Source organism: Charadrius vociferus, unplaced genomic scaffold, assembly GCF_000708025.1.
Source record: "Charadrius vociferus isolate BGI_N301 unplaced genomic scaffold, ASM70802v2 scaffold19, whole genome shotgun sequence".
NCBI lineage: Eukaryota > Metazoa > Chordata > Aves > Charadriiformes > Charadriidae > Charadrius > Charadrius vociferus.
The window spans coordinates 1,646,583-1,674,574 of record NW_009650173.1 but is presented as its reverse complement, the minus strand read 5'-3'; the positions used below and the strand labels follow the sequence as shown (position 1 = coordinate 1,674,574).

Here is a 27,992-nt window from a genome sequence, read left to right as displayed (position 1 = left end):
AAAAGACTTTTCAGTAGTTAAGGAAGGTTGGCTTGTTTTTGTTTGAGTGGGGTTTTTTTTCCCTTTTTTCTTTTAAAGCAAAGTAGGCACCATTGTTGCATCCTTACTTTGAGAAGAAGGGAAAAAGTAGCAAAAAGTAAAGACAAATTACAAAAGTCCTCAAATAATTTTTCTCAGGAGATCCACCATCATTTATACAGTTTTGTAACTTGCAAAACCATTTGTAATTTAGAAGAATTTCAAATAAATAGATCTACCGTAACTACCAACTACTAAGTCAAATATTTAATCTTGCTCAATGTGGAGTAATACTTAAAAGAAAAAAAATCATGTTAAGGCAGATTTCAATCAAACACGTTCCAAATTGCACAGTTATGTTGGTCAGTGGTCTAAAACGTTTTCCCCAGGTCAAAGAGTTAAAGTTACTTAAATGCTTGTCTAATGCCAATTCAACCTGGCACTTGACCTTTTTATTTTTTCTGTTTCCAGGAAGATACAAAACTAACATTACATATACCATACCGTATATTTCGCACTCCAATTTAAGATGAAATTATGCTTTTACAAAGTGAGATGAGTACATGTTACAGGCTTTGTGCAGTTAGACCACCATATGCATAGATGTTCTAATGCTAAATTCTCTTCTTCAGTATCTCATAGTGCTGGAGGCTCTGAAGTAGGAGAGGAACTTGTAACACAGACTAACCACAAAGTACCAGATATTTCTTGCCATTTGTGATCTTGCAATAAAGATACGCCAGATCAGGATCACAAGAACTGTATTGAAGCCATAGCGTATATTCCTCAACCTACGGAAAAATGAAAGAAATAATTAAAAGCCAAGGTGCTGGGACTTAAAGGAAAAAGAACACTCTAAAACTTAACTTCTAACGTAGAATTTAATTTGTTAATCTATTCACCTCCAGATACATTGAGTAGTATTAAGTGAGTGATGGAAGTAAGCTGGTAAGTGAAGGACCAAACACAGAAGGCTTTTCCATAGCTCACTGCTGAGAAGTGGGACTAAGGAACAGAGCCAACCCTGTAGCTAACCACATGTACTTCTGCTTGGTAGCTGCTTGCTAAAAATCTCATAAAGCCAAGGTCACACACACAGTAACTTACCTATAGAAAGCTACCATCCACCCCAAAACCAAGGAAATATTTAGCACTATGAGCTCCCCTCCTCCCTTCCACATATTTAAAACTTCACAAATATGTAGAAGTAACTCCAACTGGTGCTGACAGGAAAAAAACCAAACATCATAGGATTTTCCAGCCACAGAGCCCAGAGTCTTCGTTGCAATCTTGAATTCATTCCTTCTCAGGGAACTGTATTTAAATATTAGGAGAAACTAAGTGTCCTTTTAGAGCAACTGTGACTTTTAGCAATCTTCTCACATGTAAAGATGGACGCTTCAAGACAAACGGCAACCAGAGTTTTTCGGGTTTCTTAGAAACAGAGCAATCTTTTTGGTTCAGTAGATCATGAAAATTTGTTTTTTTTAAAGGCAGCTCTTTTTAAGGAAATGGTCACTGCCCATATCTTGTTGTACAGGTAGGCTGGGTGCTACTATAGCCAGACCTTCCTCTACATGCCTTATTCGTAGAAAAAAAAGTCTAAATTTCTGTATTACAAAAGCAAAGCCCTCTTTTCTGTTTGAGGAAAAATTCTCCTCAGTAGTTTCCTAGAGAAGCCAAGTCCCTTAGGCTGCCACATCTGGTTAACATTGAAGCAGTGGACTCCTCAAGTTCAGATTAGTTAAAGTTAAGAGCTAGATGGTAACAGAAGAGACCAATTTAATACTTCAGAGTAAATTTATGTTAGACTCTATACCTCTTGCAAAACAATCCACTTATAAACTGAGAGCTCGGGGCAACCAGATGCTGCTCCAATATAAGGCTATTTTCTCGTGTTATTTTTGGTATGATCCTTTGTACAGAGAATGGCAACTGTATAATAAATTCTGTGCATTTTTTAACAGCATCTAAATTAAAAAAAAATAATCAGGAAGGGACACCTCTTCAGCTATTCCCACCATTATCAAAGACTACCATCTTTCAAAAGTATATCTGAGATTGTAATGTATCATGACAATCCACTCTACAACTGCAAATCCTTGTCTATAGAAGAATGACACAAGTAATGACCTTGACCGCTTCTCTTTGTGCCACCAGGATAGCAGATGTGAAGTAGGACTGCAGAACAAGATTAATCACTTATTTCACTCTTTAAAAAGACAAATCAAAAAGTCTACAACTGTCTATATGAATCAGCCAAGAACAAAACAAGGGCAACTGAGCCAGTAAAATTCTGAACAGTAACAATGCATACAAGTTAGAGGAGTTAAGCCACAGATAAAAGGCTAAGAGAAGTCATCTTAGAGTACCAACATCAAAGCTTCCTGCTCTGAGGTGGCAAGTCCGTACCTGTTTACTGACCTGCTTCAAAAGATCACATTCCCAGAAGAAATAATTATTGCTCTATTAAACCTCCTTAACTGAACAATCCATTCTGACCTTGTGTTACTGCGGACCTTTTTACCTTTCAAAAGGTACTTGGGTAAAATCAGAAACCTGGATTACAGTATACAATAGTTATCACAGCTACAACCATAATCTCAGACTAATACTGTAACTATTAATACTGAGAGCAACTCAGGAACAACAAATAAAACAAGAAAGAGGACATCCGACTTCTTTAGAAACCACTTCAGACCACTGGACTGGAATAGACAAATTCTGGAGGACCTAAACAGGTGCTATCAAGAACAATTATATCATAACATGGAAAAGCAAAACTTGTGAAGGGCAGGAAAACATACAAAATATAAAGAGGAAAATAAAAATTTATATTTACTTATTCAAGTGTTTCCTAGCTGCAGGGAGGCCAGACATTTCTTCATTCAGCACATATTTCTTTGTTCCCATGCAGTAATTTTCCATGTATTCTGCCCAATGTAGTTGTCGAACATCAAAATTAAACATCTGTTTAAAATAAAAGCTTTCACTGTTAATTGCCTAAAATGTACCTGCTATATCTACTAATTTAAAGGAAAATAAATGCCTTTATACCAGTTAATATTCTTGCAAAGACAAACTGGAATTATCTTGTCCTTAATCATAAGAACGGTGCAGATTTAGATCCCATTTCTGACTCAACCACTAGCTTCTTATACCACCTCTTCCAAATTTCAGCCATTTCATGCCTTATTTTTCCTCCTCAGCAGTAATATTCTTCCCTCCACTTCCAAGTGCACTGCTTTCCCATTTCATGTGTCTGTAAGAAATTCCACTCTAGAAATAACTACTATTATATTGTTTCCTTTTAACCAACAACATAATTCTAATACGCTATACAATAAACACTGCTTTGTGCCAAGTTTACTATTTGATAAACCCAGAGTTCTTGTAGCTGTGCTCATAGCTGTACAGCTGTATTTTAAGCACTATGTAAGTATCTTTCTCGGCAGAGGAAGTTACTACAGTAAATTCACAATGCAATTTTTTCACTGATGTATTGATTGCCTCATCTCAAGATTCAACAATGACAGCCATTTAAGTCCCAATAAATACCAAGATTTTCCTAGCAGGTTTTTAACTCTGCCAATTTTCTTTTACGTAAAAGAATAAGCAAGATCATAGGATCCCAAGCAAACAGTTTTGTTTAGTGAAACTGTATTCAGCTTTAAAAGTTGTTATACATACACTAAACTCCCAAGTCCATGCTTTCAAATAAGCTACTTAACAGCATGGCGGGTGTGTTATAAGGTACAATGAAAAATAAACCCATTACAGTTCTGAAGACAATCCCCCACAGTGAGTCTTTGTAAGTTAGCATTGTTTGCAAGTTAAAGGTCAGCATGTAGTTCTAGTCACGACATAAAATACATACATGCTAAACACTATTCTAGTAGTGGTAAATTATCAGAATCTCTCAATTAAACTTTATTTTCCATAATGTATCATCACAGCAAGAATGTAAAAGTAAAGAAGAGTTTTGTCCTGGTTTGATGTAAAACAGGACCAATTTTGTTCAGTATCTTTTTAGCTAGGGCTCTTTTAACTACTGAAATTAGGAGCATAGTGTGCAGACACTGTTCGCTCTCAGAGTGGTAAGACCTACGTAGTTGATGAGTTATTGCTGTAACACCCAAGGGCAGCCAACTCTTATTTGCCCCGTTGGAGGGTCGGAAGTGGAAAAGCATAGAGGGGTCCCACCTGCGGGGAGGAGCAGACAGGACAGGTGACCCAAAACTGACCAACAGGGTGTTCCATCCCATCTGCCTCACACTCAGTATAAAAGCTGAAAGATCAAAGGGTCAGCCCTCTTTCTTCAATGGCCGACATCCAAGGAGAACTCTGTCTGTCCACCTGCCTTTGACCCTGATCCTGAATCCACATCTGGAATCCAGTTCCCATCCACCAGAGTCCAGTATGGCACTTCCCCAGTGCCAGCCAGCGACAGGACTGTCATCCTGGGAACTTAATACGGTTTTGTATACATTTCATTTTTTTAATTTATTTTATTATTAATATTTCATTAAAGTCGTTTAGCTCCTTCTAAACTCAAGTCTCTCTCTCCTGTCTCTTTGAAGGGAGGTAGGGGAGAGCATCTGTCAGGCTGCCCTGGCTAGTTCTGCCCAAACCCTGACAAGTTTCAGCTGCCATAACAACTAGTTCTTTATTGCTGTATGTGCATCTTACTGAAAATTCAGCTAGTTGCAAATACTAATAGTCCAAAGCTCTGGGGTTGTTTCGGTTTTGTTTTTTAAAGTTCTCCTGAACTCAAGTTGCTGGGGGGAGGCTAGAGGGGGGAAGAAGGGCAGAAATCTTCTCCACACAAGAATTCCCAGAAGCTGCTCTATTTCCTACTTTTAGACAGTTTATTTAGAAGTCTCGCAGCTTTTCTTCAACTTACCTATAGAACTAGATTCTGGAAAACACTTGAATAGGAAAGACATCTTAAAGATGACAAAACTGTTGCAAATGCATGAGGGAATTTGCGTTTTTAAAACTGCAATAAATAAGTGAGCTTATTATTTCATTTTCAGTCTTCATGCCCGCATTACACAGGTACTTGCCTTTTTGTCTTCAGGGTTTAGCTGGTTCATTAACATAGTCATATTTTCAGTATTCCAGATCCAAGACTTGCTTGTAAAGTATTCTAATAACGTCATGGCCTTATGAAGACGTGTTATTGTTTTCATCATCCTACAGCCCAAGGCATGGAATGTACAGGTTACAGTAGTAAAGATTAGTTCAAAAAAGAAAAAACAAGACAGTAAGACTGTAAATTTTTTTACCCTCCAACCCCACACCCCTCTGTTAACATATCCCATCTTGCTCCTGTACCCAAAAATTGTTACACTAAATCAAGGAGGTATTTCTGCATATTATTAAAGTGGACTTTGGCTGTCCAATCTTTATATAGAATCAGAAATTATAGCACAGTGTTTTTTCCTAATCCTACTTCCCAGTGCAATAGTAAGTTTCTCCCCCCCCCCAAAGAAAGGAGGGATACTAAAATGTTGTCTTCTGTTGGTAACTCTTAGTTTAGGACACAGATAGAGAACACTTTTCACTGCAGCATACTGGAATATCTAGCTGTACTGAACAATTTGACTCGATGAGAGAGTCAAATTGCACAGTGCAGAACATACGCACATGACAGCTTTAAGCAACAGATTAAGTTCCCCTGATCTTCCTGCATACTGTGCAAGACCAGATCTCTGTAAGAAAACAAAACTGGTTTATTATGGTCATTAAGAGATCAAGGCTTAAAACTACCAGAAATATGACTTAGCCTCTTAACCCTACTGCTTCTGCAGCAAAGGGCAGGAAAATATTTAAGAGCACAAACAGACCATAGGAAACTCCGCTGATCAGGTGATCAGTTTTATGCTACTTCAAAATATGCAGAAATACCTTCCACCATCCCTTATTATGCAGAGGAAGCAATTCTACAAAATCATCACTTGGAATACAGAGAAATTATGTTATAAGGATCAATTTGGGCAAGTTTCTCTTTGATCAGACTGTCTGAAGTAAACCCCCCCAAAAAAAAAGTGAGTTGTCCAGTCTCTCAGATGCAAAGTTCCCACATTTATGACAAAATAATTGTATCAAGGTGACAGGGCTAGAGAGAGTCGCTCAATTTTAATAAGTACTAACTAACTGCCACATAACCTAATGCTACTGAATCCCTGTTTTGGGTGCTGGAGGTATTTCCATCTCATAGAACCGCTTCCAATTTGATCCTTATAGCAGGACACACTGATCATTTTAAGCACAGAGTGAGAAGGGGTGGGGAAGAGGCAAAGAAAGCAGACCAACCCAGCACTAACAGGAAATGGCTTTCTGAAGTTAAGTTTTGTCCAATAAAGTTCATAGAAGCAATAAAAAACACTGGTTTTTCTCCGAAAGCTGCCTTGATGCATTCATACTTGTAGAAGGGATATAGCATATTGTCCAAGAAACTCTTCTAAAGAAAGTATTTTGCATCGCATTAGTGTCCCCTACTGTCACTAATGACTGGCATCTCAGCATCTAAGGGAACCTTCCAATTGCCTCTTTTTCTGCTCATGGAATGGAGTAATACAAATTGCAGAGACACACAGAAGAGTAGAGTATCTCTAAAGCACAAAAAGCACAAATGTTTTTCTTTAAACTCCATAGGAACCTATCTACAGACTCAGAGTTGTATTCAAATATTAGACCATCAGTTAATTTCATTAGTAAATATTTCTACATGCTTTCAAACACCTGTTTATAGTTCCACCAGTTGGGCAAGGTGGCAACAGTGGGAGCTGAGTTGAACCAGAGTTCCTCTGATTAAAAAATAATTATGAATATAGACTGTGCATCCAAAACATATCCTGTGTTAACAAGACTGAACCAAACATTAAAAAAAGCATATTATTTAAGTAAAAAAAAAAAATCAGAAAAGAACTTGAAACTTTGAAAGCAAAGATTTCACTGGTCAGATAATCCAGAAAGACCTCATAGCAAAATGGCGTGGATAAAAGTAGTGCCAAACAGGGCACACTGGCTAAGTGCTTAAACTTTTTGTAGAGGTCTGTCCACTGACAGTCTTAAGATTATTTAACTTAGTTGACTTGCCCTTTTGTGCCTCCCCAATTTGTGATCTTATGCTAATCTGGAAAAGCAGCTGAGTTTTACTTAGAGTGCTTAGACTGCTACAGTTTAAGAAAAAACTTGTGCCCCTGCAAAATACTAAATGGTGCAAACGAATATCTGATTAGACAAGTGTAGATTTTGAGCTTGTTACTGGCCACTGACATTGGTTTTCACTCCTTTCCATAAACAAAAACTAAACTAAATTTAAACTAATGTAAAGACTAACCTCTGCTGGGAATCTTGCTGTCTTTACTTACAGATATAGTTTTAGAGCATAGCTAAGCTGCTTTAAAAAATAAGTAAATAAATAAATCAAGTGGCTAAAAAAAGAGTTGTTCTACCTCAGCTGCAGATTTTTCTCCCTCCCTCCAACTCAAATTGGATTTAGTGACTGGCCACACAACCAGCTGATTCAATTCATCAGTGGATTTTTTTTTTTTTTCCTTTGTAGGTTTAGTTTCTTGATATATCAGCCGAAAAAACCAAAAGTCTCCACATTTTCTCAACCGCTAGATCAATTACAAAGTTTGGCAGAAGAGGACCAATGTTCTTGGTGACAGTTTGTTAGTTTGCACTAAATCAACACGAAACTACACTTTTTTCTGAGAAGAAAAAGAGGTATGGTGAAAGCCTCTCATTCAGAGATGTCATCAATGAGTGTCATTTAGTGGACACTTGTGTAGCTCTGGCAGACTAAGTTTTATAACTTCAATGGCACCATATTCCTCCTGCAAATGGGAATACACACACGACTCAGAAAAGAGCATGAATACACATAATGGAACTTTATCTCTCAACCTGTAGTTTTGAAATACACACTTCACAGGTTGTTCCAGAAATAGCCATTGGATAGAAGTCATATCAAAAATCAAAGCTATATATAACCAGTCAGTATAATGTCAAGCATTGAATCACACCTTCATATGCTGAAAACAGGAAAAAAGTCACACCTGCTGATCATTATAAAGAACTGAACATTAGCGGCAGTCAGCAAGTCAGTGTGACAGCATGCCAAACTTTCACCTAGATACAAGGCAGAATTTTGCCTCTACTAGGCAGTGCTTACTGCCATTAATGCTAAATACATTACAACAGTTTGAGAAGCACATCACAGAATTAAAAAGTTTTAAGCAATAGTTAATTCAATTATTCGTAAGTTAGGTGGGCACGTTTCTATACCGGACAACTGCAAGCGGCCTGGCTTAACGCTATGACTGCACTTTGAAGACATCTAACACTCAACCTATTGTCTCCAGGCTAAAAGCAGTTCTGACGCTAAATACAGACTGATCCTTCAGTGGATCTACAGGCTGCCAATCTGCAAGTCTCTGCATAAGCATTAGAGATGGCTAATTATGTATGTATTTTTAAAAGATTCCTCTAAAATACATAAAACAAGCTTTCAGATTTGTTTTAACATTTTCATTTGGCTGTAAATTTTGAAGTGTAAGACATACAATTGGAATTCTTGTCTTCCCAGCAGCTCTGTGGTTCCTTCAAGAGCACAACTTAAAAGTGCTTCCAAGAGGAAAAAACACATTAATCTATTCAATAAAAGTGTACTCTTAACTCCTTTCTGGTTTGTAAGACAGCAACTATGTGAAAGGTGCTTCATGTTAAGTTTTAAGAAGCTTTACATTGAAATGATAGATATGAAATTATGTCCTTTACACCTCCCGACATATATCAACCACACCCTCCCTTTAGCTTTCTAAGAAGCAGTAACAGGAAATGAATTGCTGGAGAAACCCCAGAATTACAACATTAAATATTTTATACCACATTCTGTTCATCCAGAGTAACTGGAAATATCTGCTGGGTGAGTATTTTTAAAGGCTTTAAGATTTCAAATATACTGAACTGTTTTTAAATAACATATGATTCTGCTGTGCTAAGCACTGTGCAAGGTTACAAGAGACAACTATGCCTTATATTAAAATAAATTAGACAATTAATAAGCTTTTCATGCAACTAAGTGTCTGTGGCAAGCTACTGACAACACTACCCTAAACTTGGATGCTAAGGATTATCACCACTATTTATGTAATTGCACAATACTGTAACATAAGTATTTAGTATAAAATATTAAATCTTCATTATGCCAATCCTTATTGCATGTTGTTGCTACAAAATTTGGAAGACGTACTATATGCATTATTTCTTCCTTCCCTTTCCTTAACTGTTAATATTATCAGAGAATTGTTAAATTCAAGAACCTTCAACTAGATGCAAAAAACAGCAAAAAGACTTCCATCTCATTAAAAACATTGTTTCCATAAGTGAGGTGCAAAAAAAATCATGTCATATCACAGAAAGATTTCAACAGGTAAGTTTTAAAAAACCCTGAACAGGAATATATATATATATTTTTATTATTATGAACATAATCCTTTACTTCTGAGGGGTCATCGGCCTGATCTATTTCTTCCACTTGTTAAAAATTCCTCATTCAGTTGCAGTAAAATATTTGACACTATGACAACAGTACAGTTAAACCTACACAATAATTTCATTGCTTAGTTTTTCCTATATTGTATGCAATAAAGGCCTCAGAAGTGTATTCAGACTCAGCACAGAGAGGGCAGGCTATTGACCTGTCAAGTTAGCACAGAATTTGAGTTTTCTTGTGCCGATTTACTACATTTTCACTATACTGCTCAAGTTTTTCTGCTAAATTGTGGTAGAAGAGTCAGATTAAGCCAGCCCTTCTTCACTGAGAACAGCATTTTATTGAGTTTACAGATCTGCAATAACGTTTTCCAGACTTTAAGAGTTTCCTAGTACATGCTACCTGGTAATTAAAACCATGCTGTCACCTGGACAGAATGACCACAGCAAGAGTAGTATATCCCTACACCATGACTGTCTCCAGCCCATCAGCTAAAGCAGCTTTCAAAGTACCTTGATCCAGAAGACTAGAGAAAAAAAAAATGGAAGAGTAAAGACCTGTCTCAAATTTCTTCTGTCATTAAACAACACCTGAAGCCCACTAGATTTAACACTGCACATCTTGCTCATCTGTACAGTTATTTGCTTCTACTGCAGGCTCCCAGTTTTTAAATGCTTAAAAAAAAAAAGCACACTATATAATGAAAAATATATTCCTGTAAGTGGGCTGGGTATCAAACTTCAAAGCTTTTCTTTCATGTGCACTTCAGTAACCTTAGTGACTGAAAAATAGCTTGTTTTAGTTGAATCTCCCATCTTTCCCCCCAAACTGGAAATCTAGCGCACAATGGGGAACTCACCCACCCACTGTTATATTAAACTAATTAGGAATGCTCGTATCAGTAATACTTCACAGGATAGAAAATACATATTTATTATCACCAGTTCTATGAGTACTGATTAAAGTTCTAAATTCAGTCTTTGGATATCTAGTGTTACAATATATATAAAGAAACACTATTATATAATTAATTATATAAAATTATATATTATGTAATACACTGTAACATAACAGTGTTATAATATAAACCTGTTAAGAGTGTTCTAAATCACATGATTATTCACAGCTTTGTTTTAGTCCCACTGGTCAAACACTTAAGAGACTAGACCCCTTCTGAAGGCCAACAAGATTCTGGCAGCACTACTACCTAATCATCTGAAAGACAGTCAGTTGGTTATAGTATAACTATTTTTAGTGAGTGATGAAGTCTTCGTACCTGTCAGGGATTTTCTATCAATTTTTATTAATAACTTAAATTGCAAAAGAACCTAAAAGCTAGGAACTTATATGTTCAATACCTTCTTTTGATCTGAAGAGCTTACATCTTTTTAATGTGGAAAGATTACTACACAGGCACAGACTCTAACCACTACGGTTGCTGTGTGTATTAGGCTATTGTAGGCTTGGAACAATAGAACCCAAGGCAGTTCTCCTACAAACCACTTACATGGCTTCCTTCTACTGATCCAGTGCCAAGCCTGGTACAGAATTTTTGCCGTCCTTGTAAGACGGACCTAGACTACAGGACAATGAATGAATACTCACTTGTCTTAACACATTGTCACCACAGTGAAGATTTTAGAGTTTGAAGACAAATATTTTTGAAAATATAACATATGCAATGAGTTAAGTTCATATGGCTTGACAAATCTGAAACAAATTGAAGCGACATCTTATATTCCTTCTACATAATTTAGTTTAGCCTATTTAGCAGAGCTATGCCATTTTCACCACTTAGGAAGTTAACCAGATACTAGTGTAAATGTTATAAACTGAATGGAATGCTGAGATGATACAAACCAACATATCAGATCAAGTTGTATCATCTACAGGAATAACCCGCAATTATAAACTCCGTCTCCCGTTCCATTTTCAGTTTATAATAGCAACAACAATCTTAATGCAAGCCACTTCCTGGAGTTTAATGACTGACTAGGATTCTGATCCGAGACGTATCTTGGACAGCATTGTCGAGCCAGTCGTTAATCTCTTCAAATCGCAGCCACTGGATTGTTATTGCTTATAGTTAGTAAATCTGGTAGTGCCCATGCCATGTCTTCATCGCAAGTCTCCACCACCTGATCAGCAAGATATTTTTAGCCCTGTCCTTCTTACCACGGTTTATGACCTGTCAATCTGAGCAAAAGATCGTGCAAAAATGCAGTCATTTGACTGACTGCAATCTGATACAGACGCAAGAAGGCGTTGGTTTGGAAAATAAAGTTAGGGTCCCTTACTGCATTTTCTAACGGATTTTTCTTGTAATTCAAATTAATGTGGTACCCTGTAGGAAAAAATAAGAATCAACATATTTTGAATATTTCTTATTCAAGAACAAACATCACTAGCTAGATCTTGTAATTCTGTTTACCTTGACTACTCAAACCCCCAAACTATCCAACAAAAACATCCCCATTTTTGCTAGAAAGTTCAAAGTCACTTTGAATTCAAGGACCTGTTCTCAGGAAAAAAAAAGAAAAAAAAAAGAGGCTGCTTTAGTCACAAAACATTCAGGGGAAGAAAAAAATTAAAAGAGTAATCAATATACATCATAGTGTAAGCATAGCTTTGTTTAAGTCGGAGGAACAGACAAGACAGAGCTAGTCACCATTACCTTGGACTTCTTCCAGTAATCCTGAGGTAGATATCATACAGGAATGCTGGGGCCTTATGGCTTACAGCAATCCAGTAATGATATAAAAGATGATTGGAAGTTAGATTTACATTGGGCCGTCTGAAGGCCTGTTCGAGAGGATTCCTCTTGAAAGTAGAAATTACATGGTATTCTGAGAAAGAAAAGTTGTGTAACAGCTTTGATAATAACCATGTAAAATTTAATGGTTTTCAAAGTACATTACAGTGTACAATATTTACGTCAGTATGTTATTTAAATAACCACCCTAACTCTTCTACAATCCACAGAAACTACAACAAAGTCATAAGCTTTTAACCTAAAATACTATTGAACTGGTTCTTATTACAATCAAGAGGTCTTTTATGCCTTTATCTTCAGTATCATATTTTATTGTAGCTTCTCTCTTTCTGTTCCTCTTCCCTACCTTAGAAGTTGTTGGTTTCAAAAATTCACAGCAATTTCAGTTTATATAGCATGTAAAGCTATTTAAATGTCATCTATATTTCATGAGGAAGGCTATTCTGATCTCATGTGAAGAATAATTTAAAAACAGACCGAGGACTTTGCAAGCATCTGAAATGCATTTCAAATGACATTTTTAAACTTATTCATATTTAAGCATTAAGAAAAAAGCAATTAGGATGGGACTCTGTGTGAAACTCCTGCTGACATCTGAAAACTCTGTACAGGACAGATACGCATTCATATTTAAGCATTAAGAAAAAAGCGATTAGGATGGGACTCCGTGTGAAACTCCTGCTGACAGGAGTTTCTGTACAGGACAGATACGTAGGATCAGTGTCTTAAAAAGTTATGTTGCAGTTCACTCTCCTTTTAATCATCTCTTGTAACTCTATGCTTTTGTTTATAGACAGTGTTTAAATACCCTGATTAAAATTGGCATATAAATGAAGTCAGCAATCTTCCAAGTTTGGCTAAAGCCATAAGGTTTATAAATACAGATACACATAAAATGGTGAAAAGCAAATAAAAAGCATGAAGAAAGTAGTAAAGAGAAATAAAAGATTTAAGTATAGAAGTTAACTGAAATTAAAAAATAATCTGAGCTTAAGAACTCCATTTCTAAAAAACGGAAAGCTAATAAACAGCTTTACCATGCCAGCCAGCTTGTATTGCTATCTATAACAAAGACTATTACAAAGCTTTTGGCATGTGGATTACATTCAAGTCAGGGCATCCAAGAGTTGAAAATAGGTAGCCATACTTTCTTAAAGATGACTTTTCCTTGTACATGAATGGTTGAAGTCTCATCTAGCTATGTGAAGATTAAAAAAGCCACCTCAACCAACAATGAACTTAAGCCAAAACACAACAAAGAGCTACACAAGTGCAAAACTATGACCATACCTCTCAATTATGCAGAAGCACAAAACATCTAGATGTGGGCTGTTTATCCCTATGTGTTTAGTAAGGTTGGCATTAAACCCAACATCACTAACTACTGCTCCTCTGAGCAGTGTTTTTCTCTACACACTACCCACACTCTGCAGATTAGATCGTGGCAGCAGCAAACAGAAAAATCAGTTTAAGTTATAATGGAATAAAAAAACCCCAAGAACAAAGTGGAACAGTGATAACGCTGCAAGGGGAGAGAATTAACAACAGAAGATAATGAAAAAGCACAATACACTGCAGAATTGAGAGGTATGGCTGTTATACTAATTTCAACAATAAAAATTAAGTATGACCACTGATTATAGCCTGTGCTTTTATTATTTGACTTTATTTTTCTACTAGAGCTTGTGAAAAAAAGAAACACGGCATACCAACTTCACCCCAGTGAAAAGGATTGGTGCCACCTGTTGTACAGTTGTATACCATGATTTTTCTTGGTCTGGGAAGAAAAAGACAAAAGAGCAAGTTAGAAGACAAGCTACCTTTTAAACACACAGACAAAAGACATGCCCAAAGTTATCCTTTCCCTCAACAGCATCATTTACATGGAGCAAAAAGCATCAGCCTCATATTATGATTTTTTTTTTTGCTTTCTATATCATCCAGTATCTTTCACCTTCTTTAACTATCATATTTCTTTTTTCTTTTTTTTTCCAGAGACATTACCTACGTTACCATAGATTGTATTGATTAGAACAAGACCCAGGAAGTCATTTCATGCCATCCAGAGGGACCTGGACAGGCTGGAGAGGTTGGCCCAAGCCAACCTCATGCAGTTCAACAAGGCCAAGTGCAGGGTCCTACATCTGGGTCAGGGCAATCCCAAGCACAAATACAGGCTCGGTGGGGGATGGTCCTGATTGACCAGAAGCTCAGCATGAGCCAGCAATGTGCAATCACAGCCCAGAAGGCCAACAGGATCCTGGGCTGCATCAAAAGAACTGTGGCCAGCAGGTTAAGGGAGGTGATTCTGCCCCTCTACTCCACTCTCGTGAGACCCCACCTGGAGTACTGCATCCAGCTCTAGAGTCCCCATCGTAAGAAAGACATGGACCTGCTGGAGCACGTCCAGGAGAGCCACGAGGATGATCCGAGGGCTGGAGCACCTCTCCTATGAGGAGAGGCTGAGAGAGCTGGGGCTGTTCAGCCTGGATAAGAGAGGGCTCCGGGGAGATCTCATTGCAGCCTTCCAGTACTTAAAGGGGGCCTACAGGAGAGCTGGGGAAGGACTTTTTACTAGGGCATGTAGTGACAGGACGAGGGGGAATGGATATAAACTGGCAGAGGGCAGGTTTAGTTTAAACATTAGGAAGAATTTTTTCACTTTAAGGGTGGTAAGGCACTGGAACAGGTTGCCCAGAGAGGTTGTTGAGGCCCCATCCCTGGAGGGGTTCAAGGCCAGGCTGGACATGGCCTTGGGCAACCTGGTCTAGTGGGAGGTGTCCCTGTCCATGGCAGGGGGGGGGGAACTCTATGATCTTCAAGGTCCTTTCCAACCTAAGCCATTCTATGACTTTATGATTTTAAGGCATAGCTCATACAACAGTAGGTGATAACTTCCTTATGCCAAAGAGGAAGAACAGTTAAACTTTGAGGCCTAACACTATAGAACCTTAGATTCCTTTGTTCTATGCGAATAGCAGGACATTGATTAGAATCATAGAATTGTTTTGCTTGGAAGAGACCCTTAAGATCGTCAAGCCCAACTGTTAACCTGCCACTGCCAAGTTACCACTAAACCATGTCCGTCAGCAGAAGTTCAATAGAAGACTGATTTATTAAAATACACAATATAATTTCAAACTACTCAGTACTGTCTATTGTCACCTGTTATACCTATTAACTCCAGAATACCAGGCTGCAGCCAGTGTCGCATTGACAACAACATCTACTGGAACAAGATCTGCTACAGCATTGTTGGAAGCTCTCATCGTTCGAAGAATTCCTTTTCCTGCCTTAAAGAACAAACAACAACAGAAAGAGAGACAGAAGACCGACCAGTAAAACACATGAAGCTTTGCTGCCTTCCAAAAAGAGGAAAAAAAAATTAAGTATATTCATTACTTACAGCAATGAAGAAACCACTAGGTCCATTGAAGCTATCAATCCATCCCTATTATGAACAGGGGGGAGGGAAAGGATTTGGTTAGAGTACACTGAAGTCAGCAGTTTCAAGTGAAAATTTGAGAAGTTTCTACAAGTTAAGGGGTGGAGGGAAAAGAGAATAAAGAGGAGAAAGATATTAATTTCCATGTCTCTAAATGAAGTTCTTGCACAGCAAAATCTGGTGATGTAACAAGTTGCTATGACTCAAACAAGAGATCTACCTGTGGATTCACTGGTCCTTTGAAGTGAGATGCTAGCTTGTTTATTTCTTAGTGAATAAACAAACTGCAGGGCATTGTCTGCAAAAATACATTTATGTTCAAAGTATTCAAGTTTACAAGTATTTTCAGACTAGCTTCTAGCAACTCATAGAAGGCAGATAAGTAGTTTTGCTATCAATTATTAGGGTTTTTTTATTCTTGGCCAACTTTAATAACAGTATTTAGACACTATATACTTATTGGTTTGACATGTACACTGTACATACTCAAAAGGGTATGCAAAGTAATTATATGGATTTGAAGAGCTCAAGATACATTCAGTCACTGGAAAAGCTATTCCAACACCAATCTCCTATACAGGAGCAAACATACAGCACATATGTTATATATCAATATAGCATACAGTACATAGAACTTACGCTATCCCCTGCAAAGTTTACAGGGTTTGACTAAAAGAAGGGGAGCCAAAACATCTTTATGTCCCACAGTGCCCAATTTTCTTAGTCACCCTTTGCAACTACTGACGTACCAAAGCATCTTCAACAGGGAAAAACAGATGAAGATACCCAGACTCATGAAGTAAAAAGCTGACAATTTATTTCATGTGTGAAATAGCATCTCCCATTGTGACAGAAGTGTATTGTTCTATCATTAGAAAAAAATTATCCCTAAATTTCACACATAAGAATACTGTATTTGACAGCTTTTATATCAGAGTTGTTATCCAGAAGCAACCAAGCCACAACTCTAATAGATTTTCCTCTACGAAGGTCACTAGATAAACAGGCTGTCAGTGTGCCCTATAGTTTACAGGCAGGATAGTCAGGTGAAAACTCAGTGACTTACAGGAAAAGGCTCCTTCCAGCTAGCACCAACAATAGATGGCCTTATAATGGCTATGTTTAATTTTGCACCTTCTTGTTGTACTACATATTCGGCTAAGGCTTTTGTATATACGTAAGTATTAGGTCTGTCGCCTATCAGCTTAGGAGTAATATCATTCACTAGGCCATCATCCATCCACCTAAAGAAAGAAAATAAGAGGCAAGTGAAAATTACTACATGCTGCTTCACCAAGGGCGGGGGGAGGGGGGGAGAAGCACAAAAGCAGTATGTAAAAAGGATAACCAGATAAATCAAAAATACTTTGGAAAGTAACATAAAAATCCAATGTCTTCTTCAAAACACCACCCAAGGCAAAAAAAAAACAACACTGCAAAAAAAACCCCACACTAAAACCAAAGCCATAGCATTCCCCTAGAAGCTGCATAAGCACAGAATAACAAGAAATTCTGTGAAAATATTCAGTCAATAGTTAAAAACTCAGTTCTGTATTTCATGTTTCTGCAACAACTCCAGTATCTAACACTGAACTAGTACTCTTAAAATCTCAGTTTGATTTTTAGAATTTAACACCAGCTTCCACAGAAGTTAGCATGTCACATACTTCTTTCTACCTTAAACAGCTGTAAGTTGTAAAACATTTCCATAAGCATTTGCATATCAAACAATAAATGTCTACTGACAGCTTATACCATGCTTAACTTTAAAACAACGTAGCCTCCTAAAATACCGTTCATCAATATATAAGAGTTAGGGGTTTTTTCCTTATTTAAACTGAAGGCGAATCCAGAGGCCAGAAGAAATAAAAAATAAAAAAATCAAGTTTAATAGACCCTGCCTACTACTCATTTTGATTATACACTGTTTAAGATAAGGTGTCAACTGTGTATGTAGAACCCTTCTGAAAAGGGATCTTAAGGAAATATGTTGTATCTGAGATCCTACAGCAGCAGTGTCATTAGGCTGGTTTGCTTAAGGACATTACTACCAACTTACAGAAGACTGTTTATCCTGACTGCATGCTCATTTTGTTTCAAATTAAATCATAAAACCTAAGCATTTGAGAGTAAGTGCCAAGAAAAAAAAAAAAGTCTTTCACTAGAGCATATTCCAGTTCAAAAGTGTTTTGGAACTATTTTATATGGTGTACTGTAGAAAGTAAGTACATTTATGAACTTTGTTAAATATTAAATCTTTTTTTCTTTTCTTTTGTTGTTAGTGTTACCGTGATTTTTTTCTCTTTTAAAGAAAAAAGTGTACAGACTGAAACAAAAAAAAGTTTCTCTGTAAAAGAGAGAACAGTTGCACATTGTGTCCAGTGGATTAAGCATACCGCTATTTACTTTTCTGCCCAAGTTAATTAATTTATTACATACCAACTATAGAGCAAGTAGTACATTCCTTTACAATAATCCTAATTCCATTAACTAAGTTCTCAAACATGAAGCGCAGGCGTAGCAAGGTAGTCCTTCAGACAGTGGTGCACACCTCAGTCAGCATTAAGTGATCTAGAAACTGATGTGACTGCAAAGGAGTCCCAGCCACATTGCGAGCATCACCTTCCACCCTTGTGGTATTAAGCTATCACACACCACCTCTGAAGCAAGCTGGGGCACTATGTTTCTCCCCTTAACTTAGTTAAGGCTTGCAATTTCATCTTGCTTCCCAATTCATACAGCAGTTTGTATTTAAAATTGTAATAACCTTCAGTCATAGCACACAAGTGCAGAGATGTGCCTCTTGAACTACTGCTACTTTGGTGTTCTCCACTTCAAAATAGGACTTGGATTTTATCTGCCTCAGCCACCCAACACCTTAGTTTGTTATATTTAGCCTGCTTGTGAAAAGCAAAGATAAACAAAAATATGACTACTTCAGAGTATCATTTTAAAGTGTATGTAAAGTCAACATTATAAAAAAGGTTGGCTCAATGTGCATTCTAGGTAGTAGCTCATTTGTTCTTACTGTTAGTACTCTTCCATCTATAATAACAAGTTAAAGAAGGTATCTTACTTTCTAGTTATTTTTAGTTTTCATACTTCTCTTACAGGGGTGATATTTTGTATGACAGGGAACAAGGGAGAGACCGATTTAGAGTTGAGATTATTACTTATTACATTACACTTGACTTATCCCATATTTACCACCCATATCAGTTAGGATTTGACAGCTACTAAATAAGACCTCAGGACAGCTAATAGACACAAAAAAAACCACCAAACCACAGAATGAGTAATTCCCCCTCCCCCCAGCAATGCCCAATTCAAGACTAAAAAGCTACATAAAACAGATTTTTGATGTTTCCAGTCTCTGAATACCTAAAGGAATTAATTCTATAGTTGTGTTTCTGAGCAGTTACGTAATATTATTTCAGTATCTTAGTCTGATCTCGCAATGGCATTTAGGAAGATGTAGTGGAGGCTGCTGTTAATGGGGACTGTCTTGGTTTTATCCCTTTCCTTCACACTGCTGGTGCTAGCACACTTGTAACAGCACAGCTTTTTTTGGTTCTAATAGCTCCTGATTCAGCTCATCATACAGCTAAAAACCTACCACTCTCAGCATATTGGAGGCTTGAGTAGATACGAGCATCCATCTCCTTCGGTACCACTCCACACCTAGCTCAGCTGAAAGTGACCATAAAACCTTAGCCCATCTGCTTTACAGAAAAGGCAAGTGTTAGCCATGCTGTCAGACTCAATGGACCAGCATAAGCTAATTTCTTCATCTTTCAGGCTCCTAACCATTTTTGGTACTTCATTACTAGGAAGCAAGTGGTTATAGATTACTGAAGTAGCTTCATAAAACTTAACACATACTCAAGAGAATCTATCAGTTTCCTGGGATCAACAGGAGGTGGATAAACTACTTCCTCAATCTGTTTTCGATTGCAATGTGCATAGGCAGTTGAAACGTGCATGAAGACTTCCAGATTCTTCATTCTCTGTGCCAAGAAGAGGAGCTGTTGTGTAGCAATCACATTCAACTGAACAGCATCTCTGTTGATTAAACAGAAATTTCATTAGCAGAAAGCAAGACAAAAATCTAGCAAAAAGAAATAACTAGTCAATTCACTCCTAAATGCCTCAGTGATGAGTATATAAAGCATTCCTAAATGTGCCAATGCCCCAAAAAAAGCAGCACAGTGTCCTAACTTTCTGCTTAGAACAACATGCCACAGTCTTAATCTAGAAGATCTCTCAAGGTTCAGGATAATTTTCCCAACTTTTACCCCGTTCTTACTGGCATCCTCATACTTCATTATTAGAGTGGGAAAGTCAGCTAAATCCCAATCCTACATTTTTCATAATGTGAAGAAAACAATGCAACACAACACCTAGCTGCCGCATGAGATGCATCGCTGAACTTCCTAGTTCAAGTTGAGTTAGGTCAACAACTCAGAAGGAAGGCTTACAGGAGACTGGCATCTTCTTGTAGGAGGGCACAAAGCTCACTAGCACAACAGGATTATATAAAGAAAGAAAAAAAAAAAAGGGGGGGGAACGGAACCACCAAGAACCACACTTTCATCCTCCAACTGCACTGCTGCTCATTAATATAGAGGTCTTATACCTACTCTCTTACAGTGTTATTAAGTCTACAATTCCCATCAAAAAACAGCTTACTGACCAACTACTGTGATTATTTTATACAATTCTGATATTCTCTCCAGCCTATAAAACTACAGAAATTAGCTTTCTCGTACAGTGTACTAAGCAACTAAGTTTCAAGAATACAGCTAAATAAAGCTTTGTCAAAATCTTTGCAATAAAGTGTTACATTAACAACAACAAAAAAAAGTCTCGGTCCACCCAAATAAGCACTAAGTTTAAGACTGCTTTATCACATGTTATTACTGAAACATTGCAGGGGACAGAAAAGGGGGACCACTACCTCAAAGCAATTAACACCAATGGAAAATGTTACTTCTGAATAAATTAGTGGTGTGGTTTGTTGTTGTTGGGGGTTTTTGTTGTTGTTTTTGGTTTGTGGGTTTTTTTTTTTAAGCTATTGTTCTCAGTCTTCACTGCCTCTTTCAGGAAGTCAAAGACAGGAGTTCATAATCAGACCTGTACACACCATTTTAAGATACAGAAGTGTACAGAAAGTACCAATTAGGAAAAGTTCAGAAATAAGCTCAAGTATTTTGCTTTCTTGACCTTATTCCTACCGCTGTCCCCAAGCCAAGTATTCTGAACTCTACATTAGTTACTTCTGTTAAACATCTGATCAAGGCTGCTCTAGGTAGTCTTCAAATTTGTAAAGTTCCTCCAACCATTCCAGCACCTCTGTTAGGAAAGAGTTGAGGACAGAGCACCTAAGAAACGCTCGGATTTTCTATTTTGCTGAACAACATACTGGGCCCACCAAGAAAGCAGAACCTGCCAGAGGCTTTTATACCAAGACCCCATTCCAGTCTTCCAAATTGCTTTAAACTCGCCCTAGGCTGTCAGGTTGGCAGTTCCTTAACATTTCACGACCATAAAACAGTCACAAACACAGGCCACCTTATAACATTTCAGCAGACAGTATAGGATTCTTAGAGAGGTAGTGCCAGCCTTTGTAACAACTGAAAGAAAATCTGAGTTGAGAAGCGTTTTATCTCAAAGTTGCTTTATTGCCTCCCCTCCCACCATAAAAATTGGAGCTATTCCTTGAAGTTGTTTACCCAAATTGGATATTTATTCTATTGTTTCAACACTAAATCCAGTCATTGAAAGCAAATATAATCTTTTCTTGTATCTGGTACTCCTTTCTGTAGTATTTCCTTAATAAGTTTTCAGTACAATATAGAAGTTTTCAACTTTTAGTTTTCATCTTTCTCCCTGTGCAGCTACTTCTCCCTACTCTTTCCAATGCAAACCTTTGCTCTTAATGAAGGACTTTCTGAAGACATGGAGAAATGTGAGCAGTACTTAATCTCCTGTTTGTTCATCAGGTAGAGAGCAAGTGCTACAACTTCCCCCATATGCAGTTTTGGCAAAAAGTTATCCTCTGAAAACATGCATTCCCCTTCTAACAAGGAAGGCTAAGGGAGTAGTTTGCGTTCCCTTTCACACACTAGGGAAAAAGCTCTAATATTACTAGTGAGCACAGTATGTATAGCTACAGCTTATTCGTACTCTTTCTACCCATCCCAGAGGATCAGAGCAACACATGATGTTCGGAAGACTCAGAATAGCAACATGTTCCCCAGTCTGCTCAACAGCTTCCCTTCAGAAAGACTTTGAAATTCAGGCACAGGGATTTAGTTAAAAAAAAAAAAACAAAACAACAACAAAATAAACCCAAAACCAACAACAAACCAACAAAAACCCCACCAAAAAAAAACCAACAACAAACCAACACAATGACCTCCCCCCCCACCCCCCCAAAAAAAAACAAAGCAGAAAACCACCACACAAATCCTGAGAGGCCTATAGCAAAACTACAAGAATAATTCATTTAGCTTCTAAGTGCTAATAAGAGATTTGTCTTTTTGCCTAAAGCTTTAAAAAGAAAAATAGTGAACTTTTCCATTAAGAGAGTTAATTATATCCTCTAGCAAAGCACATCTAAATACTATGCTTACATCTTCCTAAGGAGAGCAAATGAAAACTCAACAGCTTAAGATAAGTTTTGGGGAAAAAATTATTACCTTAAGGGGCATCATGACATTTACCAAGCACATAAATATCAGAATAGGTGAAGTAGCCTGATAGGCCGAGTACTTGCAAGATTGGGCAGACATTTGATTTACTCTCCTCCCTTTGAGTACTACTGGTTTACCAGACGAGAGTATACAGAATTTTAGACTCACCTTAGCGTTTCATTGAATCTGACTGTAGCAGCACAATGAAATATAATATTAGTGCATTCTATAAGTTCTTCCTTGATTGGTTCACTAAGGTCCAGTTCAGGCTGTGTAAGGTCACTCGTAACTACTATTATTTTTGCTTTGAAGTCTGGTTGCTCATCTCTCAACTTGTCAAAGAGCTGTCAAAAAAAAAAAACCAGGACTAAAAATTCAAACTAAAAGCCAATGAAGGTAAGAGACATACACATTTCATTGAAGTGAAGAAAATCCCCACATTTTCTGCCTGAACATATTCAGCGATGAAGTTGTGCGCTGTATCCGTCACCGTGAAAGCAGTATTGCATGTGCTGTACAGAAGGTGGAAGGTTCAGAAGATTTCGATTTGCACTTAGTTTTCTTTTTTTACTACTCATCCCTATCCTTAAAACCAGATCTCTATCAATATCATAAGAAAGAAGGAACGGTCTCTATTAGACACCAGGACTCAAAGAAATTTTAAGGAGTAGTCTGAATACTGTAATCTCTTTTCTTTGAGCAAAAGGAAAGAGAAAGATCTACCCAATTCCCAGGCTTGATAATAACTATTCAAATTCTTATAGACTTGCACACGTCATGCTAGTTTTTAGGGTTAGAAAGCTTTCATCAAGCTTTAAAAATCTGAAGTGATTTAAGAAATGCTATCCCGGAATTATGCCAGTTTTTGAGGAAATTCCAGACTTAAAAATCGTTTTTCTGGCTAGTTAAAAGAAAAAAAGACAGGGTTAAAGGCTGCATATCGTGTTAGAACATCTGATCAAGTCTTAAACTGGTGTTCAACTATTCTCACTGAGAAAATCTCACCCATATTATATTCTACCATATATTTTCCTCATAATTAACTGGGTTCTAACAATTTAGCTTAACACACACAGATAAAAACTCTTGCCTTATCTTGCTTACATTCATTAGTATGCAGGTTTTCCTGAGCAAAATAGTACTCTGGGAATAAAACACACTTGAAAGTTTCACCAGAGCAGACCCCTCTTAATTGTACAGGGGTGGTATCCTAGCAACTGCTTCAACACAAGTCACCTAAAATGTATCAAAATCACAGCAGTACTTCCCACCCCCCGCTCCCCCAAAACATGCAGTTATACCAAGTGCAAATAGTTAAGAGACATTTCCTTACAGAATGAAGATAAGTAAGTCATTGTGAACTATAAAGCAAGCCACCTAAAGGTACAGTTTCATGACTCTTAAGGCAATGTAAGTTCGTACTGGTACCAAACAGATTGGTTCCTCTCCTTACTTCTTTATTTTCACGTTGCTTCTCCTGCATTGGCAATAGCAAGCAGCCCAATAGCTGTGTGACCATACCAGCTTAGGGGTCCAGCTGCAAAACACTTTTTTGGTAGATATATCTCAGCTCAACTGTGAGCTAATGCAGCTCACTGTGTGGCCACCTAAAGTAGGAGTGGTAATGCTGTAGTGAGATTATGGGACATCTCTAGGGATAGAGGTCCTGAATTGATTTCCCAAACATGAAACCTTAAAGGAGAAAGCTGCCAAGACAGCATTTAAAGCCTCTGCAATTCTTAGAGGTACAAGCAAACAGTGCTCACCTAAGGGGAGGAAGCCACCTGTCATTTTGAAAATAAGCCTGCTGGTTTTAGTTGCAATGATGGCACCTGCCTCCAAGGAACTGAAGCAACTACCTTTTAACCATATTAATGTGTCATACCACACATTATACTAGAAAAGCAGTCCCATGGATAAGCACTTAAAGAACCAGTTCAGTACTTTTAGTTTGTACATTATATCTGTTCTGTCCCTTTTTACATCTATTATTCCTACATACCTCATACTAGCACTGATACTAGTACAAAGAACAAGAACAAACACCTAAAGCACATGGCAAATTAACAGAAGAATTAGATATCTGAAGTCCAAAGCAAGTAGTAACCTCAACATTTTTTCACTAATTGCAGCTCAATTATTTTAATTATCACATTCACCCATTCAGATTTTAAACTCTTCAAGAAACAGAACATCCAAGCATCTGTAGAACACTAAGTGAGTCTATCCAAATTGTGAAAAATCACTGGCGAGGGCCCTTACAACTTAAGACAACAGATCCTATTAAAAATTTTCAAGGTCTTTTGGAAGAATCTTGATTACATTAATGCCAGTTAAACAATACAATTTCAATCTAATTTGTCTAACCATGTGATGAAGACAGAACAAACATCTGGCCCTATCTACATCTCTGCAGAGATGTACAAAACCATCCCTTTATGTCCTTACTCTAGGGACTAAGATGTAGGGCTACCTTGAGCAGTAGTCCTGCTTACCAGGACACTGTTACCTCAGCAGGAGTTGGTACAGACTGTAAGCAGAAGATTTGGACTCAAATTTAAAAGCTTTTTACAACCCCTCAGTTTCCCAAAAGCTATACTGAGGTTTAAGTCTTACTGAAGTTTAAGTCAGTGCACACTACTGCTGCTCTCCTCACTGACAAAGTATTCCCCACTTTTTATGTGGGTAATAATGTATGCAAAAAGGGGATTGAGAAGCTTCTCCTTTCTCATCTCTGATTAGTCTGAAGATCTGGAAGGCTGAGGGACTTGGGTCTTTTTAGTCTAGAGAAAAGACAACTGAGGGGGGATATTATCAATGCTTATAAATACTTAAAGGGAGGGTGCAAGGTGGATGGGAACAATCTTTTTTCAGTGGTGCCCAGTGATAGGACAAGAGGTAACAAGCACAAACTTGAACATAGGAAGCTCCAGCTAAACATGAGGAGGAACTTCTTTCCTTTGAGAGTGGCAGAGAGTTAAGACAAACATTTCTGTTCCGTTTACAAACATAAGCTATTTAAACAACCTGTTGAGATCACACATTCTTGCTTACTGGTAGATCCAATAACATATTCAAGAAAAAGCAAGTACTAAGCCTCATTTTGAAGAGAAGAAAATAAGGCACAAAGATAAAAAGTGACTTGCTTCAGATCTAAAGAAGGGTCTCAATCCCATCTTATAACTCCCAGTCCACACTGTTTCTTGCATTTGGTTATATATGCTCTTAACAAGTTTTAACTCAGGTGTTTTACTTCTCAAATCTGCATTACAGCTGAACATCCTCCTCCTGAATTAAATACAGGATAATTTTCCACTACTGGCTTTGCTAGAGACTAACAGCTTGAAAACCAGCTATAGAAGCACTGCCAGGTCTTGGATTTTATGTTTCTGTTAGAATGAAAAAACATTTAACAACAATATTTTGCTATAGATAAACCAAAGTTGTTCTCAAAATGAAATGGGAACATTATAAAGGAAGATAAAAGTGTACTTCGTGAGCATATGACACATACCTTACAGCTTGTAATCTCTTCTATTCGAGCTTCAGGTGTCTGCCCTACTTTGTGTCTTACCAACACATACACTGCTTTCACTGTAGGACAAGATCTGAGCAGCTTTTCCAGAAGCACTTTTCCCATGAAGCCTGTAGCTCCTGTCAGGAGGATGTTCTTTCCTTCATAGTATTCGGGGATGGAAACCATGATGACCTTAACAAAAGTTAAAAACAAAGGTATATTAAAGAACTTCTGGGAGTTCAGATTTGCAGAAGGTATAAATAAACAGCAGAGGTGCAAACATTCAATCTCATACCTGAAAGAGATGCTTAACAGGCCTTTTTTTTTTTTTTAAACCTATAACGAGTAATTAAAGATGTCTTTTTTCACCACATTCCAAGGGAGTCCCACAGGGTCACTACAGTCATCCTAGAACTTCTTGTAAACTGTCACTGTTAACAGACTCTTAAGGAATTAGATGCTCTGTCTAGCAAAATGGCTCCACTTCAGTCTATTTTTACCTCTATGTGCATGGTCCTTTACCACTCTAAGTGGCTGTTCCATGCAAACTAAAGGTCATATCATTAAAATATAATCACACGTAGATAATTCAAATACGTTGACAGAAGACAGGGAGCCAGGCATCTGCCAATTGCTGGCCCTGGTATTTTGCCTGTGTCAGCAAAGTCCCCTGTCAGTGTTAGGCTGAGCCTTCCTACAAATAATGCTAGGCCAGAGAGAAGGTATAGTTAGTTGCTTGGTACAAGATCTGCTGGTTTCATATTGACTACAAAAAAACTGTACAGTTCCACAAAAGATACAGGTTTCCAACCTTTTCATCAATTAAGTCTGTTGGGTTTTTTCCCCCCCAGATAAGTGATTAGAATTCTCACACTAACGAGATATTTGAGTTAGCCAAATACACCTCCTAATAGAATGAAGTGCAAGGGATTGTTACTCAAATCCAGCACAAAGCTCAAAAGTGTTGTAGGTTTTGCTTCAGTTAAGAAGTTATCCATGAGAATTATTATTTCTTTCCCCTCCCTTGATCAACTACTTGGAAGTTATGCCTAATTCTAGATACTGGAAACTAAAAGACTTTCTAAGGACAAATATACTGCTATTTCTCACACCAATGTGGTTTTTGAACCACAACCTTTAGGACTCAACTGGTGCCTCAGGCCAGAGTTCAAGCCGTTCTGTGAAGTCTGATATACCAACATCTTTACCGTAACCCTTGAACGGCTCACTTTGACTGTAGAATACTGTAGCATATGGATACATTTCCACCACGCTTTACCGATCTTTCTAATTAGACTTATAAAAATAAGCTGATATAGTGAAAGTCTAGTTATAGTCTCCTATAGCAGATCCACACACAAACCATTATGACCAAGCCACTACCATAAAGGACAGATTCCATAAAGCCATGATACTAAAAAAAGAACAGAAGTGAGTTTCCTTAAACACAGATGTAATGTTTCTTAAGCAAAGAAGAATTAAGAACCCTGAATACCTAAACAGGATGAGAGCCTTTCTTCACCTACCACTCAAGAATAAGGAATGCAACTTCTAAATATGCTTAGTTCTTTTGAAACAGCAGGCTACTGCAAGAAGGAACTTACCAGGGAATACATGCGAGATTTTGTATGTTAAGAGTGAACAACTACAGACTTAATTTGCACGTTTTGCCTGAAAACTAAGTAAATATTTTTGGAACGCTTGTCTACATCTCCAGTACCTGCCATAATTAAAGCAACTGTGCTGCATTTTTCACATGCTCGCACCACGATGAAGCTTCTGAACAAGCTCTAAATGATTACTTCCCAGAAATTAGTTATCACCTGCACAAACCCCAGTTTCAGAAGTCTGGGTATAAAGTCTTATGGTTTTTGGTCCAACACTCCAAATCTTATTTTAAGTACCTTCTTTGAAAAGGTTAGCTCCTGCATTTATTCATGAAGCATCTAAAAACTGATAATGGGATACAAAAGCAAGTTTAGAACAGAACTCATCCAAAATTGTTTCTTTGAAGGTTGGAAAGTGCTATTTTT

The 27,992-nt window shown here is 37.6% G+C and overlaps 1 protein-coding gene across 2 annotated transcripts; it reads right to left on the bottom strand.

Annotated features, from left to right (window-relative positions):
* Positions 1 to 337: 337 nt before the first annotated feature.
* On the bottom strand, positions 338 to 26,147 carry FAR1 (fatty acyl CoA reductase 1). 2 transcript variants are annotated; one of them, XM_009892665.1, is made up of 11 exons: positions 25,957 to 26,147; positions 22,611 to 22,786; positions 19,630 to 19,809; positions 16,814 to 16,991; positions 15,709 to 15,753; positions 15,477 to 15,595; positions 14,012 to 14,079; positions 12,204 to 12,375; positions 5,085 to 5,214; positions 2,861 to 2,988; positions 338 to 809 (listed from the first exon to the last, which is right to left on the bottom strand). In XM_009892665.1, the coding sequence occupies exons 1-11, from the start codon at positions 26,143 to 26,145 to the stop codon at positions 647 to 649; spliced, it is 1,548 nt and encodes a 515-aa protein (XP_009890967.1). In that variant the 5' UTR covers positions 26,146 to 26,147; the 3' UTR covers positions 338 to 646. The 2 variants fall into 2 exon arrangements, with proteins under 2 accessions (XP_009890967.1, XP_009890968.1); XM_009892666.1 differs by lacking the exon at positions 12,204 to 12,375 and adding an exon at positions 11,705 to 11,873.
* Between the last annotated feature and the right edge of the window lie 1,845 nt (positions 26,148 to 27,992).

What these genes read in the sequence shown, in the direction of transcription:
- FAR1 (XM_009892665.1), bottom strand. Translation starts at nt 26,145, where the DNA reads ATGGTTTCCATCCCCGAATACTATGAAGGAAAGAACATCCTCCTGACA. An exon ending in GCTGGAAGGAGCCTTTTCCT is followed by an intron (nt 15,754 to 16,813) that starts GTAAGTCACTGA and finishes TGTTCATAATAG; the next exon opens with GGATGGATTGATAGCTTCAA. An exon ending in TAAACCCTGAAGACAAAAAG is followed by an intron (nt 2,989 to 5,084) that starts GCAAGTACCTGT and finishes TATTTTAAACAG; the next exon opens with ATGTTTAATTTTGATGTTCG.